Here is a 19,157-nt window from a genome sequence, read left to right on the forward strand (position 1 = left end):
GGAAGCAGAGGGAATGTATTCCTCTGCATCTGAATCCTCATAAGCAGATAAAGGCATGTCTTCATAGTCAGAAACCTCAGAGGCATCAGACTCTTGGTCAGTTAAAGCTTCTCTTAGCAGTGGAAGGCTGGCTTCCCCTAATCAGCATAATCAGGTCTTCTGCCATTTTAAGCATTTGATTTTGTGGCAAGGAAGCAGGTGCTTGAGTTTGGGTCATTGTTTTTTTAGGTGTAGCTCGTACTCTTGGCCTTACAAACTTGGTAGTTTTAGACAGAACTGAAGACATGCAAGAAGTTGGTTTCTGTCGAATATCGGTAATGCAAAGAACTTTCTCGGAAGCTGGTGCCTACACAGTGACTCTAGACCTATCCAAGGTAGAGACATCCGCAGGTTCCATAGTCAAAGAGTCTCACAGCATACCGAACTCGTCTCGGTAGCGGCCTGCAAATCCATAGAAGTGGGCATCACGGGCTGTGAAAGCGCCTCACTGAGTACCGGTGAACTATCGACTAGCTTAACGGAAGCATCGGCAGTTTTGGACATGTGCAGTCTGTCTCAGTCTTTATCCTTGCGTTTTTTCGGAAGATCTGTAGTTGGATGGCTTACCGAAGCCATTTCGGAATACGGAGATCGAGCGCAAAAGTATTTAGTGACAATAAGGGCCCCGACTATGAATAGTTCGGGCATTGAGCAAGGCACAAAACCGACAGCGAGGTACGTCGTGGTCTAGGCTTAAACAGGTGACGCAGTAAGAATGGAAATCTCGGTGTGGTATTTGCTTTCCACAGGTGAGACAATTGTTAACTTTTTCTGACATCGGTTAGAGCAAGAAAAAGACTTCAGGATGATTCAGTTTGGAAACAAAAACTCAGGTAGCGGCCGACCGGCACTCGTGCAAACTGCTTCTGCTTCCGGCTCCTCGGCAAGAAAGACTGATGTAATGGCGTCGGCTGCCTGTTTTTATACCCCCAACGTCAGTACTGAAGCAACAGCAACCAACGCAGAAATACTAAGTCTCTGGTATTCAGGCCGACCGAGGACTACCTCGCAGGCATATAACCCAAGTGTGATGACTGCAATAGTGAAACACGAAGAACATCATGCATGTGTTCTTTGATACACCTTCCTGACTTTATTAAATTATATTCCTTGTATAATACAGCACACTTAGTGCACATTTTACATTTACTGTTTGAACATTTTTCCAGTAGGCTGTAGGCAATGAAACAAAATGCATGAACCAATAATGACAAAACTGCCCAATTCAGAACACTTCCATCATAAAAGTCTACTTCCACACCCACACTATAATTAGAATGACAGTAGTGCAAGCCATATGCATACTGCACAGCTTCTCGTACTTATTTTCAATTTCAGGGGTTTTTTTGGGGGGGGAGGGCAAAAGGCCAAAACCCAGGGACACATTTTAAACATTGCTTGCATAATTTTGGAAAGTTGCTAGAATAAAATGTTGTGTTACCACCATGCATTTCACTGCCAAGTCTTGAACCCAGGACTCTGTGTACTACAGTCAGAGCAACATACCACTATGCCAAATCAGCAGTTTCCTGAAAGATAGGAAGACTGTAACTTGATTCAACTTTAAGTTGTGCAGCTGAATCTTCATCTGAACTACAATCCCTAACTCAGAAAATATTTAACGTAGTAGAGACTTGGTTCTTAAAATGTTGCCTCCTCTTGAATCCCAAAAAAAACAAAGCTCCTTCTCTTTACTCCTACCCGTAAATCCATGCCTTTAGATTTCTCTGTTATTTCTAGCAATTGCACCCTCATATCCCCTGATTCTACCACCAAACTCCTAGGAATTACTATAGACAATTACCTCAGCTTTGATAAAGTACAGTTTTGTACCTACCATAAATGTAGATGTTCGAAGATCCACATTGCTGCAGTCCTTACATATGGGTAGTCGCTGTCCTCGGTCGGCCCGAATACCAAAGTATTAGGCTGACGTCGGTCAAGGCGCTTAAGACTGACATCAGGACGTCAGGGTACAAATGCGCATGACCGACGTCATATCCTCAGTCTTTTCTTGCCCCAGATGTCAGAAGGCCCTAAAAAGAAAGGCCAAAACCAAAAGACAGCAAAAAACAACCAATCACCCCTGCACTAATCCTAATTACAATATTTACAACATTTACAATATTCACAACCCAAACCACACAACCGCCTCTAACTACAGAGGGGAAGGAGGGAGGGTAAATTGGACTGCAGCAATGTGGATCTTCGAACATCTACATTTATGGTAGGTACAAAACTGTACTATGTTCTTCATCTCACATTGCTGCAGTCCTTACATATGGGTAGAATCCCAAAGCAGAGGTAAGGGAGGATGGCAAAACTATAAAGCATTAGGAGCTGCCAAAATGCCCTGTAAAATTGTAGTGGCAAAACCAGCCCTAGATTTAGAGTAAAGTAGAAGGTGGTAATGCTTAGAGAAAGTATGCACTGAACTCCAAGTAGCTGCCTCCAAAATATCTTTAGTAGCCACCCCCCTTAAAAAAGCTGTAGAAGTGGCAGTAGCCCTAGTGGAATGAGGCCTAATCCCAGCTGGAATCTCCTTACCATGATGGGAATAACAGAAAGCAATACAAAAACCAATCCACTTAGAAACAGTTTGTTTTGAAACAGGCTTGCCCTGAGAACCCAAAGCAAAAGAAACAAATAACTGCTGAGACTGCCTGAACCCTTTAGTTCTGCTCAAATAATATCGCAACTGCCTGTGTATATCCAAAGTGTGCAAAATCTTTTCCCCTTTATTTTGGGGGTTTGCATAAAAAGTAGGCAAATGAATAGTTTGGTTTAAAGCCACACTAGAAACCACTTTAGGCATAAAGGAAGGATTAGTACGCAAAGATACCCTATCCTTATGGAAAATTAAGAAAGGCTCAACCGCCATAAGGGCCTGTAATTCAGAAACCCTTCTCGCAGAGGTAATGGCCAACAAAAAAGCAGTCTTCCATGATAAATATTTCAACTCGGCAGTAGCTGCAGGCTCAAAAGGTTGTAGAGTGAGTTTCTCCAACACAAAATTGAGATCCCAAGCAGGAGTAGGAGCTCTACGTGGGGGTCTTATATTCTTTGCCCCTCTAAGGAATTGCTTAAACAAAGGATGAGAAAACAATGGTGGGTCACAGTCATAGTGAGCAGAAATTGCTGCAGCATGAACCTTAATAGAGGAGAAGGACAAACCTTTGTCCAGTAACTCAGTAAGATATTGAAGAGCCACACTTAAATTAGGCTTATAAACATCAAATTCCTTTGCTGTACTCCAAAATAAAAATCTCCTCCATTTATCTGCGTACACTTTCCTTGTACTAGGCCTTCTGGCCTCCAAAATAACATTCAAAACTTGCTGTGGAAGCTGAGACCCTCCAGGGTTTAAAACAGAATATGCCAGGCTGTTAGATGTAGAGAGTGAAGTTTGACATTGAGTAAATGACTGTTCTCCTGAGACAGCAGGTGTGGAATCGAAGGCAAAGGCCATGGAGGCTCCCGTACCAGACTTCTCAGTAATGGGTACCAGTGCTGTCGAGGCCAATCTGGAGCTATTAAAATCATCTTTGGCTTGTCCTGTCTGACCTTCAGGAGTACCTTTGGGAGGAGAGGCAGAGGCGGAAAGGTATACACATGAAGATTGCTCCAATTGAATGAGAGAGCATCCACTTTCCAGGCTGTGGGATGAAACCTTTTTCTGCAAAACTTTGGCAGCTGGTAGTTTAGTGGAGAAGCGAACAGATCTATGTCTGGAGTTCCCCATAACACTGTCAATTTTTGAAATACACGAGGATCCAATTTCCACTCGTGGGGATCCATAATTTGTCTGCACAACACATCTGCTAAGGAGTTCTGTGCTCCCGGCAGAAACCTTGCCTGAAGATTTAGCTGTAAACTGAGAGCAGTCTCCCACAAAATCATTGCTTGTCTGCATAGAGGATAAGAATCGTTCCCCTTGCTTGTTGATGTACCACATGACAGTTGTGTTGTCTGTTAGAACCAACACCTGCCCTGGAAGAAGTAAATCCTTGAAAGCTATTAATGCAAATTGGACTGCTAACATCTCCTTCAAGTTGATATGTAGATGTTGAAGTCTGGCAGGCCACGTGTCTTGTACCCACTTTCCATTTAGATGAGCTCCCAAGCTTTGTCTGAGGCATCTGTCGTTAGAATCTGACTCGCCTCTGGCCGGGTCACAGAGAGTCCCTTGTTTAGGTGACATTCCTGAGCCCACCACAAAAATTCCTTTTGAATGCAAGGTATTATCTGAATGACAGTGTCCATATCTTGGCAGTGCTGTGTCCATACATTTTGAGATACCATTGTAGCTTCCTCATATGCAGTTTGGCATTGGGAAGTACCAGAATACAAGATGCCATGAACCCCAAGGCTTGAAGGACTGTCCTTGCAGTCAGCCTGGAATGACGAGACAATTGATGGAAGTAAAGAGAAAGATTCTTTTGTTTGTCCGGGGTCAAAAAGGCCATCTGGGATGCTGTATTCAGTCTCACACCCAGAAAGCACATGTCCTGAGAGGGTACTAGACTGGACTTTATTTCGTTCACAGAATACCCCAGGCATCTTAACACTGCTATCACATACTGTAAATGATGAAGAAGTTCGTCCTTTCCTTGGGCCAGAATCAGGCAATCGTCCAAATAAGGATAGATTTGTATTCCTCTTAGCCTGAAGAAAGCTATCACTGGAGCCAGAACCTTCGTGAAGACTCTGGGCAGTAGATAAGCCAAAGGGCAATGCAGAGAACTGATAATGAGAAGTCCCAGCCAAAACGCAGATACTTTCTGCAACTGAGCCTGATAGGAACATGAAGGTAAGCCTCCTTGAGATCCAGAGTCACCATCCAGTGATCTTTGCCCAGCAGAGGTAAAAGCTGTTGTAACGTCAACATTTTGAACTTGGGAATGTCCAGATATGTGTTGAGGATAGATAAATCCAAGATTGGTCTCCACGTGTTCCCTTTCTTTGGTACTAGGAACAGGCGAGAATAAAATCCTAGGCCCACTTCTGGCAGAGGGACCGGTTGTATGGCCCTTATTTGAAGTAGCAGAGAAATTTGTTTGTGAGCCTCTAGTCTTTGCTGAGGAGGAACGTCCGGCATGTCTTTGAAAGGAGGCAAGGTATGGAAATAAAACTTGTAACCTCGGTGTATGATATCCAATACCCATTTGTCTTGGGTAATCAAATTCCAATTTTCCTTGAAGAGTGCCAACCTTCCTCCCAAAGGTGCTGCCAGGCAAGAAGGATCTGGCAGCTGAAAAGGTAGGTCATTGGGCCTGTTTACGAAAGGACTGGCCCCTGCCCTCACCCGAAGATTGTGCAGGTGAACTCCCTGTTCTAGGTCTGAAAGAACTCTGAGCTCTGCCCCTACCACGTCTAGATCGACCCCTAGACTGAGAATCATAAGAAGGATACGTCCACCCCTTAGCAGGCCAATTCCTACTAAACTTCGGAGGCTGAACTTGCAAAAAATCTTTAACAGCCTGCATAGACTTAGCCTTGTCTTCCATTTTCTTCAAGACTGACTCCACAGGTGAACCAAACAACACATCAGACTGTAAAGGAGCATCCAAAATCCTTGTTTTAACATGGTCAGATAAATTCTGATCCCTCAGCCATGCGTGCCTGCGAAGAACTGAACCAGTGGCAGCCACCCTAGACGAGGCCTGTACAGCATCAAAACCACATTGTAAAGAATGCTTACCCACCTGTTCAGAAACATGCACCAAATCTTGTAATTCTTTACACTCAATGCCTTCCGCCAGAGCATCCACCTTAGACTTCAATTGAGAAAGAAGATAGTTTTGATATTTCAACATATGAAACTGGCAATTCAAAGCCCTCATAGCTAAGGTAGAAGATCTATAGACTTTCTTTCCCCATCTATCCAAAGCTCTGGCCTCTTTATCTGGAGGAACCGGATTTTTCACAACAGAGGCCTTGACACCCTTAGGTCCCTGACTAACAGTTTCTGGGTCCGCCCTAGGACTCTTATAAAGATATTTATGAGCCTCAGGCACCCTGTAATACCTATCCGGTTTAACAGGAGCAGGAGGCAGAGAATCAGGATTAAGTGAAGCCTCAGCAAACACATCTTCCACCACATCCAGAACAGGGGGTATAGCCAAGGGCCTATGCTGGGGTAAAAGCAAAAATTCCCTAAGCCTTTTCCTGGAATCAGAGAAGTCCTGACCTTCCCACTTAAAATGTTCCCTCATGGAATGAAGAGTCTCTGAAAAAGAAAAATCCTCTGGAGGAGAAGCAGAAGGAGTCGAATCATCTGCATCAGAATCAGAATAAGGAGAGTACTCCTGCAAGTCTTCAGCCGAAGACTCAGAAACATCCGAAGCCTGCTCAAAACTCCCCAACTCTGGCTCCACCCTAGGCCTCTTATCAGGAGGGGGCAAAGAACCTCTAATCAGAGTAATCAAATCTTCTGCCATTTTAAGCATGTGCTTCTTGGGCACAGACCCTGCTGCACTAGGAGTGACACCAACAGAAGCTAAACCTGGCCTGCCTCTGGGAGAAGCCTTGGAAACAGAAGGAGAGGGCCTAACCACCCTAGGAAGGGAGGGGAGTACAGTAACCTGAGAAGCCCCTTCAGCCTGACCTGCCTCCTGAGAGGCCACATCCTGCAATATCAAAGTCTCCCCCTGGGACTCCAGAGAAGCCTCCGTCGGAACCACCAGTTCCACTGACACCTTTAAAGAACCGGCGTCCGGAACGGACGACTCTTCTTGCCTGGGTTTAACTGCTTTGTCTTTGCGCTTCTTCGAAGAAGCGGGCGCCGGAGAATCCGACGGCATATTATAATTGCACCACTTCCCGAAGACCAGCCTAGCACAATCTAACCTTCGCTTAATAGTGCGTTTATTGAACCTAGCACAAAAGCGACACCCAACAACGTCGTGCTCAGGCCCCAAACAAGGAATACACAAAGAATGATAATCCCTATGCGGTATCTGTTTCCCACAAGAAATACAGTTATTCACTTTTTCTGACATCCGGTAAAACACTGAGGCAAGAAAAAAAACAAAATATTCCCCAACGGGGTACTTAGCCAACTTTGATTCGGTCTGAAACTCCGAACTCGAAAAATTTCAGAACGCCGAACGGCACTTGCAATGCTGCTTCTGCATCGGACCATGCGGCAAAAAAGACTGAGGATATGACGTCGGTCATGCGCATTTGTACCCTGACGTCCTGATGTCAGTCTTAAGCGCCTTGACCGACGTCAGCCTAATACTTTGGTATTCGGGCCGACCGAGGACAGCGGACTACCCATATGTAAGGACTGCAGCAATGTGAGATGAAGAACATCCATATTAATAACACTATAAAAACAGTCAACAGAAAAATGGGCTCCCTATACAGGATCAAATATTTTCTCACTCCAACAGCCAGAACTACTATTGCCCACTCTCATCTAATCTCAACACTTCTCTATGCCTCACCAATTTACACCAACCTATCCAAGAAGAATCTTCTTAAACTAACTACATCTTACAAAAACATTGCCAGATGTGCTGCTGGTAATCGCTTTAGAACTCATCACTGTCAGAATCTAAAACAACTAGGGTGGCTTGACCAACTTACCATTGCTCATAAGATCCTCAATCAGCCTAACAACACTCCTATACTCTCAAACCTCATTACTCCGTATAAAAATCTTAATACCTTACACTCTGCTAACAAACTTCTACTTAGTATTAGTAAGTCTAACAACATGGCAGGTAACTCTCTTTTCTCAAACACAACTGGGAAATACTGGAATCTTCTACCTAGTGAACTTACTTCACTTCCTTCCCTACCCCACTTCAAACAAAAACTCAAAATATACCTTAGAACACACTGGCTATGCCCTTGCACTAACCCTGACTAACCCACTACCTCTGTGACTAAATTTCTCCTAACTCCACTCTAACTATAATTTAATGCTCTTTACTGCAAACTTTACAAGAATAGCAAACCCGCATACAGTTATGATCTACCTCACATGGATATATTGTTCAATATGTTGTAAATACTCTTATGCAACCATTCTTGGGAATTGTAAACCTGAAAAAGTTCACTCTACCTCATGTGAATATCTTGTTCTATATTATTGTAAATATTGCTTTGCAATATACTGTAAAATGTTTTGTATCTTCTGCTATGTTAACTTGATTGCAACCTTACAAACACTGTTTTGAATTTGTAACCTTATACATATTGGTATAATGGATCTGTCTTGGAGCTTTTCTACTGAAAATGGACATATATCCAATTGGACTAGCCCGGTCAACAAATGTAAAATAAATAAATAAAAATAAATGGCTATCATTTAGTGAATCCAGTTCTCACTTCTCACCATAGCTCTCAACCTCTTAACACAAAAAACCTGGACAAAGTCAATAATGGGGAAATACAAATTCAGGTCTCACTTCTCACCATAGCTCTAAACTCTCAGCACAAAAAAACCTGGACAAAGCCAAAAATGGGGGAATACAGCCCCAAAATAGGGACAAATTTCAAATACTGATCTTATAAACTTAGAAAATTGCTAGAATAAAAGGTTTTGTGTTACCATTTATTTTCTGAAGAATATGAAGTCTGAAATTCAAATGCCTGTCATTATTTAATTAATTCAATCCTGCAGTGATTTGCCACAAAAATCCTGAAAACCATAGATTTTATGAGGAACAGATCAAAAATATGAGGCACAAATTTACAAGTGGTGGCGGCTAGGGACTTTAGGCTCTTTTTACCTTGTACCCAAGGTACAGGGTTTGAGCCCGAGTATCTCTAGCTACCAGGTGTATTAAATGGGGGCACACACGCGCACACACACACAGACACATACACACACACGTGATGACATCAGCTCATAAAGCGCGAAAAAAACAAAGAAAAAAATCAGAAATGAGGGGGTGCCACTCTAGAATCGTGGCACCCCATTATCTGGACCCCAAAACTCGATAAAAAACGATTAATTTGGTACGGTTGGGAAGTATGGCTTAGAATAACAGTTACAATTTAATCAGGCTACTAACAGGCAATAATACAGCAAAAGTGGCTGAATAAAGTGCACTTTTTAAGTAAGTGAGAAGGAAAGAAACAAACGATAATTCAAGTTTAAGGAAAGCAAGGCTGTGGGCCTTCCCAACTGATCTGTCTGTACTCAGCAGAATGAGCTGATGAGATGGGACCGGGAGGAGTGTTCAAAATCAGATTAATAGTAGGGGTGGATAACTCAAAAGCCACAGAGTTTAAGAGAACAATAGTTGGGAAGGTGTGTGGGGTGGGCAAAATCAAATGCAGACAGAGATAAGCAATAATCAGGCAGAGAAAAACTCCAGCTACATAAAGATGCCTCCAAAAATTTCTAGCTAAAGAGGAATGCTGTTTCTCAGCTCCTCTCAGTAATTAGCTGGATGTTATTCAATGTCTGCAAAGGAAGTCTTTTCTAACTGACCCTAGCCAAGACCTCTTAAAACTCCAAAAGAACAAAAAAACTTAAAACAAAACAAATGCAATATAGAAAAAAATATGAAAAAAATAGAAGTAACCAAGCCTTACATGAAAAACTTAAATTCAAAATCAAATGCAGACAGAGATCAGCAATCTCTGATTCAAAACCCTCAGGCACAACCTAACTGTGAAGCTATACATATCTATGGATAACTGACCTCATGGCAGCTGCCCCTAAAAGAAGTATCCATGGCAGCATAACTGCACTTAATCCTGCACCTGACAAACTGACTGGCCTGTGAAAGTAAGCTCTGTATCTCTTGTTTAGAGTCTGCTGTAGAAGGATCTAAAATAACTTTGTTTAATGAATAAAGAACAGAAATCAAGCACTTTTTCATTTGAGTCTATTAATTAATAGCCCTAAAGGCAAGGATAGCAGAGGTGTGAACCTTCTTCCCCTACCTATCCATAGCCCTAACTATCTTTATCAGTTGGTAGAGCATTAGCACTGTGCAGAAGCCTGGACGGCTTGTCTGAAGAAAGAAATACTGCAGAAAGGTCTGCCACAGGCCAGGGTTCTTATATAGGTATTTCGGGTCATCAGGAATCTTGTAAACCTGTCTGGTCTCTTATGACCTGGTGACTAACAATCAGGTGCAGAAGAGGTGGACTGAAAGGCATCCTGGAACGCTTCAAGCGCAGGAGGACCTAAAGAAGGAGCAGGGATACCCATCTCCAAAAAATTATAGTACCTGTTCTGAACATCAGAAATCTGCATGGATTGTCAATCAAAGCATTTTGTTTATGCTCTGTATAGTTTCTCTCCCATTAACAAATATTCTAATGCACTGTACGGAGGAAGTAAATGAGTACTCTTCCCTCAGTCTTCAACAATGGGACCTCAGGATCACATACAGGGAAATCTAAACTTTCTCTCCTTTCACAACCTGTTAAATGTTCCAAGACATTCTCATCCAAGATATTAACTCCAAACAACAATCTATGGTTTCCTGTTCTGTGATTAATATCCAGTGAACGAATACTGACTACCACTAGCCAATACTGGCCGCATGCCCGAATGTGCACACCTGCTGCACCTCCTGACAGGTAAAATTTATACTCTGATGACATTCCTGCATGCTGCAAAGCATCCTTGATCTCCTCACAGACCCTGGACGTGGACTGGGATGAGCCCAGGGGAGGTTGAGGTGGGACCTCTAGACCTGGTGAACAAGAGCAGCTGCTGGCATCTAATGATCAACTGCAGGGAGGTTACATGAGTTGGGGCAGGGGGGTACTGTAACTTCCATTAAAACCATTTGCAAGGGGGGACTGTTGCCTCCCTTTAAACCTGTCCTACGGTTTAAAGGAAGGGGCATTATTCTCCTTATGTGGGACCACTGTACATTACCAAATCAATAAATGCTATTAATTGTCCTTTAAAATATTTTCACTACTGCGACTTTGCAGAAAGCCGTAAGCTAACGGACTGCCATTGCCATTACCCTGCAATTCTTTGACAGGCTACAAATGTTGAGTAAGTCAATGTGTAGCAGCAGCAGCAATTACTCTATTATCATGCAGCTTATTAATTAGGTTGAGGATGTAGCACGGCCCAATATACTTAATGACCGACTTATTTGCTACTTGTCTGCTAACATTTCCCTGTGTGTGTAACTACGCACAGTGTAGTGTCTGAAGCAAGAACTGAAGTGAGTCTTAGCAATGCATGCACCACCTGTCAAGTGAGTATGTTTGTTCTGTTAGAGTATGTCCTGACAGTCATATGTTAAATACACATACACACAGACACAGGCATGCAGAGGGTGTAAGTCATGCAGCTGGTATGTGCATTGCCTCACAAATGACAAGTCCTTGTGGACGAGAGTGAGTATGCACATAGAGTTTATGAAATCACTGGCTTCTTGCACTTGTTTCATCTAATCTATAGTTACTTTTATTTGAAAACTATTCAGTCTCTTCTGCTGAAATACACATAGCAGAAAGGCATGAACCCCTTTGTTCCAATTTGCAAATTGTCAAATATAACTTTAGGATAAACGACTATAGTATGTGTAAATATCGGTGTAAGGTACAGGTTTTCTATATTTTCCCAGTTTTTATGCTTTTCTTTGCTTTACAATGCTTTTATTGTGTCACACTTCCCTCACATCATACTATCTGAGCTTTTCTTCCTGGGTGCCCCTGTAAATGTGCACTGTCAAGTAGCAATAACTTGGTTAAAGCATAAATAAAAATATAAACAGGCATGTGCAGGTACTGGCGTTATGTCTGCTACATGTCAGGCAACACTGTCTCCATGGTTACTACTACATCAAAATTAACAGAGGCAAACTGTTTCATAGGCTAACAGGCATACACTAGGCTAACTGCCATTGTGGACCGTTTTAAGCCTAGCCAAACTGCCTCAAAGGCAAGACTCATACCCTGTACCTTGTGCTTATGAGGTAAACACCTTAACCATCATATCAACACCCAGATGCACATTATACAGAGATGCTTACCTTGTTAGTTTTGACAGCAGGATCCTTGGAAATAACTCCAGTTCCACTACATGGAGCATCCAGTAGGACTCTATCAAAGCCTCCTATGACCTAAAACATTAAAAAAATTCAATAAAGCAAATATATGCTAGCAGTATACAATCACCATGTGGAATCCTAATATAAATGTTTTGGTTACAATGTCTTCTGTATATAACAAAACATCAGTTAGTAACAGAAAGCAAGGATATTCTAGTCAAGGCAGTCTTGCACATCCTTTTGTAATAATCTCTGTACTCTACAGATGCATTAAGAGTAGACAATATAATTTATTACTACATTAGCCCCTGAGACGGCTACATGTCCGATCTGACCACATGATGCCCGGTGCACACCTACAACAATGAAGGAGAAAATCAAGCCTGCAATACTTCACAAACTGGTCAAGAACCCCAAATCCCCGCTCCTCCATGTTTATGTTGTAAGTTTTAAGTATAGAATACCCATCCTTTGACTTCTTAATGAACAGCCATGGCTTTCTGTAACTGTGGCCCAGAGACCTAGCCTTCTTAGTTCTGGATTTCCCATGCTCCCTGCCAACTATCGACCCTTCCACAATCGAGTGGCAAATTAGTTACACCCCACAAGACAAGTTACAACTATGGGAGGCCAGCCTCCAGGCAGCCATAAGAATTTTCCTGCAACAGTCTAACCGCCCAGCCCCCAACAAGCTGAAAGATGGTCTCACCTGTGTGCAAGTCTACCAGGTCTTTCCCTCCCTGACATCATATATGCACCTGCACAAGTCCCGCCAGTAGGCTGCAGTGCACTATCACTTTTCCAGCAGAGTCAAAATCAAGGCAGTCTCTCATTCCCCCAGGACGGGGGGAGTCAGAGTCAACTGCTCAGTCTCAACCTTCCTGAGTCAGCTGAGACACCTCCAAGACAGCAAATCAAACTCTGGTATCATGGGTTGTAGTCCGAGCTTCATCCTTCTACATCATGGCGTTAAATAACTGTATAACAACCTTTTTGAGGGTTAAGTGGTCTGGTGGAGGGATGTGCTTTGGTGAATGACAGGAGAATTTGATTTATTTTCCTTCTGTTCTGGCCACATTCAGAAAACCCTTTCATAATTTCACTCTATTCTACATGCATCCATCAGAGATTTGAGAATCTACTACTTTGTCTTACTCACTTTGATTAACTCTCTGGTCGCAGATCATTCCGATCTCTAGTACAGTGTGATATCTATCTCACCATCCGCTGCTCTTTCTTATGGGAAGGACAGCTAGCCAAAGGATATGAAGGGGTGGTGAAGAGACTCCAAATAGGTACTCAAGAGGGAAAGAAAGAGATGGGGAAATGGAAGGGACTTAGAATGTTAAATGCACTTGGCAAACAATAAGCTAAACTGCCTTCTTCTGCCATCTTGTAAAAATAACAGAATACCCCCTTAACACACAACCTGACCACTTCAAATTCAACCTCTCCTCAGATTCTGATGATTTGCTTACTCCCTTAATAAATGTGTTCCCAACTTTTAAAGTTACAGAGAGTTCCATACTCTCATAGTAACTTCTCGTAATATACATGCAAACTCTCAACAAGGTAAGTTAACAGCGTGCCTTCCTACATCTACAATTACCTTTCAGCTTTTACTCCCTTTCAACCAACTAATACTCCCTCCCTGCTCCTCATGTTATCCACTTAAACTACCCTCCTCAAAAAACTGTGACATATTGTAAATATACTTGAGAAAGGATATGTATACATGCGAGAGGCTACATGCAGTTAAGCATTTTGTAAAAACTCGCATCAGCTAATACTTTATGGCTAACCCACAGCAAAATATGAAACACCTTTAAGCAATAAAATCTTTGCAATGTTTAGTGCTCTCAATACTATTTTTAGTTTGTTCCTGGGTTGATCCTAAAAAAATTGTCCATATGGCCATTTGTCAACCGTTAAAAAGAAAAATAAATACCAATTTCCCTCAACTTATTTTATCCCCTCCACAAACTTCCTCCTTTATACTGTCTAACCCCCTCAAGATTCTCCCTCACTAATTTCTCTGCATCTCCTCACTATACAATTCCTACCTAAACCAGTCCCACTCGATCTTTCTATATGCAGACTATCTTATTACCACATAAACTCCTGCTCCTTTTTCCACTCACATTCTCAACTTCATTCTTTCAGCTTAGCACCATAACTACTTCCTTTCTCAACCTACTTTAATTCCCAAATCAGAAGCTGCAAATTATTTGTTTAGCATGCACACAAATACACGTCACCACCACCAATACACAGCTGCTTCAGCCAACTCCTCAGAACACCTATTCCATAATCCCCTTCCCCATTTTCTAATCAATCAATATCATCTTCTTACATTCTCCTAATCAAATATTTAAAACCTATTTCTGCAGTGCACTGTGCATGCCTCCACATGTGCGCACAGACACCCACATTACTGGCAATTACACACAGCCTAATATGATGACAAAACTGAACCCCTAAAAAACTGCAGTCAGCTCCTTGGCAAAAAGATAAGAACTGATGCTTACGGCAGAAATCACCAGGTTCAGTTAGCAGAACTGGTCTTGGATAAAAACGAAGATGCTACACCTGCTCATTTATCTCTCTATAACTGGGGGAATAAAGGCTGATAACCAAGCATTCCAAAAACTGCTTTGGGTGTGGCTAAAACATCCCTGTTGGAGACGAGGGACTACGTGACCTGACTGCATAGGCAGAGTTCACCCCCCATTTAGTCTGTGAACACTTTTGTTTGCAGGCATATCTAGCATGTGATGGGATGACTAGCTAGGGCATTCAAAACCCCACAATAGGACAATACTATAATGGTCTCAGCTGTCCCATTCTTCCCTCTGGTGCAGAAGTAATCCCTACCATGATGAACATACCTGCTTCCTTCACAACAATGACTGACACAGTGAAAGGTAATACCAGGGTATCACCATCAATGCACAAGGAACTAAAAAGCACAGAACTAGGATAAGCTAACCATCAAAAAAAGTCAGTGACAATAGGGATGAAAAACTTCAACTATACTAAACTCTTCTGAAAGCATGCATCTGTGCGTGCACATATATAAGCACATGCGCTCATAACCTGATCACAAAGCCCAACACCAAACCAAAACCAAAACTAACTAAAATCATAGCAAATCTTTCTCGTACACATCTCTTGATCATACAACCCTAAATCACAACCAAACCAAATGTTCTCACCAATAATTATACACAAATCCTCCCTCTTCTAAAGAAACAGCCATATCCTTACCCAACCAAGATATAACTTGCCAAACAACTTTTATTTTTTAATACAACAATGAATGTTACCAGGGGATGAATGCTCCTCAAGCTCCAACAAAAGATACAACAGCACAGCACAAAGCACAGGAGCCATCCACAGCTAAACAAAGCAGTTCTCATGTACGCATCCTTCTGCTTCAAATAAAGACATCCAACGATTTCTGCAGTGCAAAGAGATCCCTCATAAAATCCTCCAAAGCTAGTTATGAAAACAAAATCACCACAGACTCTAAAGACAACCACGAAGCATTCTATAGCTATGTCAAAAATCTCAATGGCAACACTCAGATCTGCTCTGAGTTACTGCACAATGGCATTAAATATACAGAACCAACTGATATTGCCAACATCCTGGTAGATAGGTTCAGTGATAACTCTACCCCCCTGTCATCCCCCTAAAGGGCCCATCTCTATACAAGAAGAATGCAAAGTTCCTGTAATCACGGCTGCACAGGTAAAAAACACACTATCCAAAGCCAAGAACACAGCATCCATGGGACCTGACAACATCCCAGGCTGTGTTCTACATAACCTACAGAACGAACTGGCACCCCACCTAAGTACCATGTTCAATCATAGCCTCACCTCAGGCTATGTGCCCACTGAATGGCGCACAGCGACGGTTATCCCACTCCACAAAGGGGGAGCCACCACAGACCCCAGAAACTACCGCACCATTAGCCTAACGAGCCTGGTCTGCAAGGCTATGGAACGTATCATCATGGAACTTATAAACAATGACATTGGTAATCTCCAAACTCAGGACCACACCCAGTTCGGGTTTGTAAAAGGCTCCTAAACCTGATTGACTTCTTTGAAGCAGTCACCAAAGCCGTAGATGAGGGTAAGGTGGTTCACACAGCCTATCTAGATCTCGCCAAGGCTTTCGACACCATCCCCCACTCTGGAATTATAGATAAACTCATTAAACTAGGTATAAATCCCTATGTCACAAGATGGGTTGCCAACTGGCTCACTGACAGAACCCACACTGTGAAAGTAGCAGACTCCAAATCCAACTTCAGACCAGTGACAAGTGGAGTACCACAGGGTTCAGTCCTGGGTCCTCTACTGTTTGGTATCTATTTCTCTGAAGTACAGGCCAACACAGAAGGTCTTTGGCTAACTAAGTTCGCAGAGGACTGCAAACTAGGAGCCAGAATCAAAACTCCAAAAGAAGTGAACATCCTACAAAAGGGCCTCGTTGAGACAGATGCCTGGTATCAAAGCCATGGCCTCAAGCACAATGCCAAAAAGTGCACTGTCATCCCCTTTGGTAAAAACTCTGTACCCATGAACTACCACATAGGCAGTAGTCTACTTAACACCAAAAGTGTGATAAGAGACCTTGGGACACAGGTGGACAGTAGTCTCTCCTTTGATAATCACATTGCCACAGTAGTTAGGAAATCCTTCTACATGGCACACCTCATCACAAAAGGTCTCTCATCCAGGAAAAAAGAGGTCATTGTTCCCCTCTACTCGTCACTCATTAGACCCCCCCCAATGCCCCTTTTGGTATGTACCTCACAAGGAAGAAGATACACCAGCAACCAGGAAGTGGAATAATTCGTAGTAAATTCACAAATGCAGATTTGTTTAATCCAAACAAACACAATGCAAAGTTCAATTAATTCCTTTAATCCAAATAAAACGAAGTTGAAAACACACAAGCGCTTTCGCTCAGAAAAATTCTGAGCTTTATCAAGTGACACCATGTTGTTACATCAGGTGTCTTATATAGCATAAGAATCCTTCAATTAATTAACAAATGCTGTTAATCAGCATTTTAAAGAGACTATGCGCTTTTAAACATGCGTCAAACAGTTCATTTAAAACCAAAAGTATAAAAGTAACAGTTATGTGTATTTAAAAATTACATGTTGCTATGTGCGTTATAACTAGGTATATTTAAACCATAGAAATAACCAAAAGACAGTTGTCCACAATTTCCCTAGCATTTGACATTGCAATATAACTTACTTTATTATTAAAAACATTCACGTTTTTTTTAAATAGTTATATTTAAATTAAATAAAATATTATACCAAATATTTTTCATAAAATTGTAACTTAAAACCAATAATTAATGTGGATATGTTATTACTTTCCTAACCTTATTACCAAATCTGTAGAGAAAAGATTGTTATTTAATATGTAAAAATGTATTAAAAGATATCCATATATTTTTTTGATGTAATAGTATTATACAAAACGTTTATGTATAGGAGTGACTTATTACATACCAGCCCCCTTTCATTACCAGCTGAATGGTCCTTTTTCTCTACAGATTTGGTAATAAGGTTAGGAAAGTAATAACATATCCACATTAATTATTGGTTTTAAGTTACAATTTTATGAAAAATATTTGGTATAATATTTTATTTAATTTAAATATAACTATTTAAAAAAAAGTGAATGTTTTTAATAATAAAGTAAGTTACATTGCAATGTCAAATGCTAGGGAAATTGTGGACAACTGTCTTTTGGTTATTTCTATGGTTTAAATATACCTAGTTATAACGCACATAGCAACATGTAATTTTTAAATACACATAACTGTTACTTTTATACTTTTGGTTTTAAATTAACTGTTTGACGCATGTTTAAAAGCGCATAGTCTCTTTAAAATGCTGATTAACAGCATTTGTTAATTAATTGAAGGATTCTTATGCTATGTAAGACACCTGATGTAACAACATGGTGTCACTTGATAAAGCTCAGAATTTTTCTGAGCGAAAGCACTTGTGCGTTTTCAACTTCGTTTTATTTGGATTAAAGGAAGTAATTGAACTTTGCATTGTGTTTGTTTGGATTAAACGAATCTGCATTTGTGAATTTACTACGAATTATTCCACTTCCTGGTTGCTGGTGTATCTTCTTCCTGGTCCGGTTCTTTTTCCAGTTATGTACCTCACAAGACATCTACAACAACTGGAAAGGCCACAGAAATACCTCACAAAGAGGATTACTGGCCTCAAACAGATGCCCTATGCAGACCTCAAAAACTGCAGCTTTACTCCGTCGCATATCGCCTACTCAAAGGCGATCTCTGCCTAACGCACAAAGCTATGTCAAACCCAGAGCTTGTAGACATGCTCCACTTCAAGAAATCCCAATCCCTATGACCTACACACTCAAGGGACCTAAACCTTGTTACCACAATAAACAGAACATGCTGGAGGGATAGATTTCTGTCCCAGAGCCTTCCCATACTCTGGAACAAACTACCTATCTATATCAAACAAAACTCCTCATTAGCACTCAAGAAAAATCTTTATGATTTGATGGGAGAAAGGAAATTCACCCTGGGGATCACTTCTGTGGCTCTGCTCGACAGTGGCACAGGAAAATAATTTTCTTGGCTAAGCTTATATAGGCCCTAGGGTCAATAGCCTACTACCTACCTATGAAACTATGAATGAAACAAGGTATTAGGAAAAGTCAATTTATTCTGTTAACAAGATCGGTTAGTGCTTTCACCCATGTGGGCTTCTTCATACCAAAAACTAATTCATTGTAAAACAATGAAATTTATACACCTATGGAATGAGTCATAGTGACATCACATCCTGTCAAACAATCTCATACGAACTAATAGTTTAAAAAATACACATCCATCAACCATTCATAAATAATTGATTAAATATTAAATATTATAAAAATCAAACCTAGAAAAAAATCAAATAAAAGCATATTATGCATATAAGAAATGTTGTATATATAAATAATATCTCTCTCATTAAATACTATTTCAAATTCAGCACATAATCACAAAAACATTCAAGTAACATTGTTCTATGAATAACATATTAAAACACAAACTACA

At 41.2% G+C, this 19,157-nt stretch overlaps 1 protein-coding gene across 1 annotated transcript in view; it reads right to left on the minus strand.

The window, feature by feature from the left end:
- NOP2 (NOP2 nucleolar protein) overlaps window positions 1–19,157 on the minus strand; it is a 776,755-nt gene that overhangs the window by 210,856 nt on the left and 546,742 nt on the right. The window contains exon 13 of the mRNA XM_044079578.1: window positions 12,012–12,101. Within this exon, the coding sequence (XP_043935513.1) occupies window positions 12,012–12,101 (90 nt within the window). The remainder of the gene's footprint in view (window positions 1–12,011; window positions 12,102–19,157) is intronic.

The sequence above is a fragment of the Protopterus annectens genome, chromosome 8.part0 (genome assembly GCF_019279795.1).
Source record: "Protopterus annectens isolate FY-2018-M chromosome 8.part0, PAN1.0, whole genome shotgun sequence".
Taxonomy (NCBI): Eukaryota; Metazoa; Chordata; order Ceratodontiformes; family Protopteridae; genus Protopterus; species Protopterus annectens.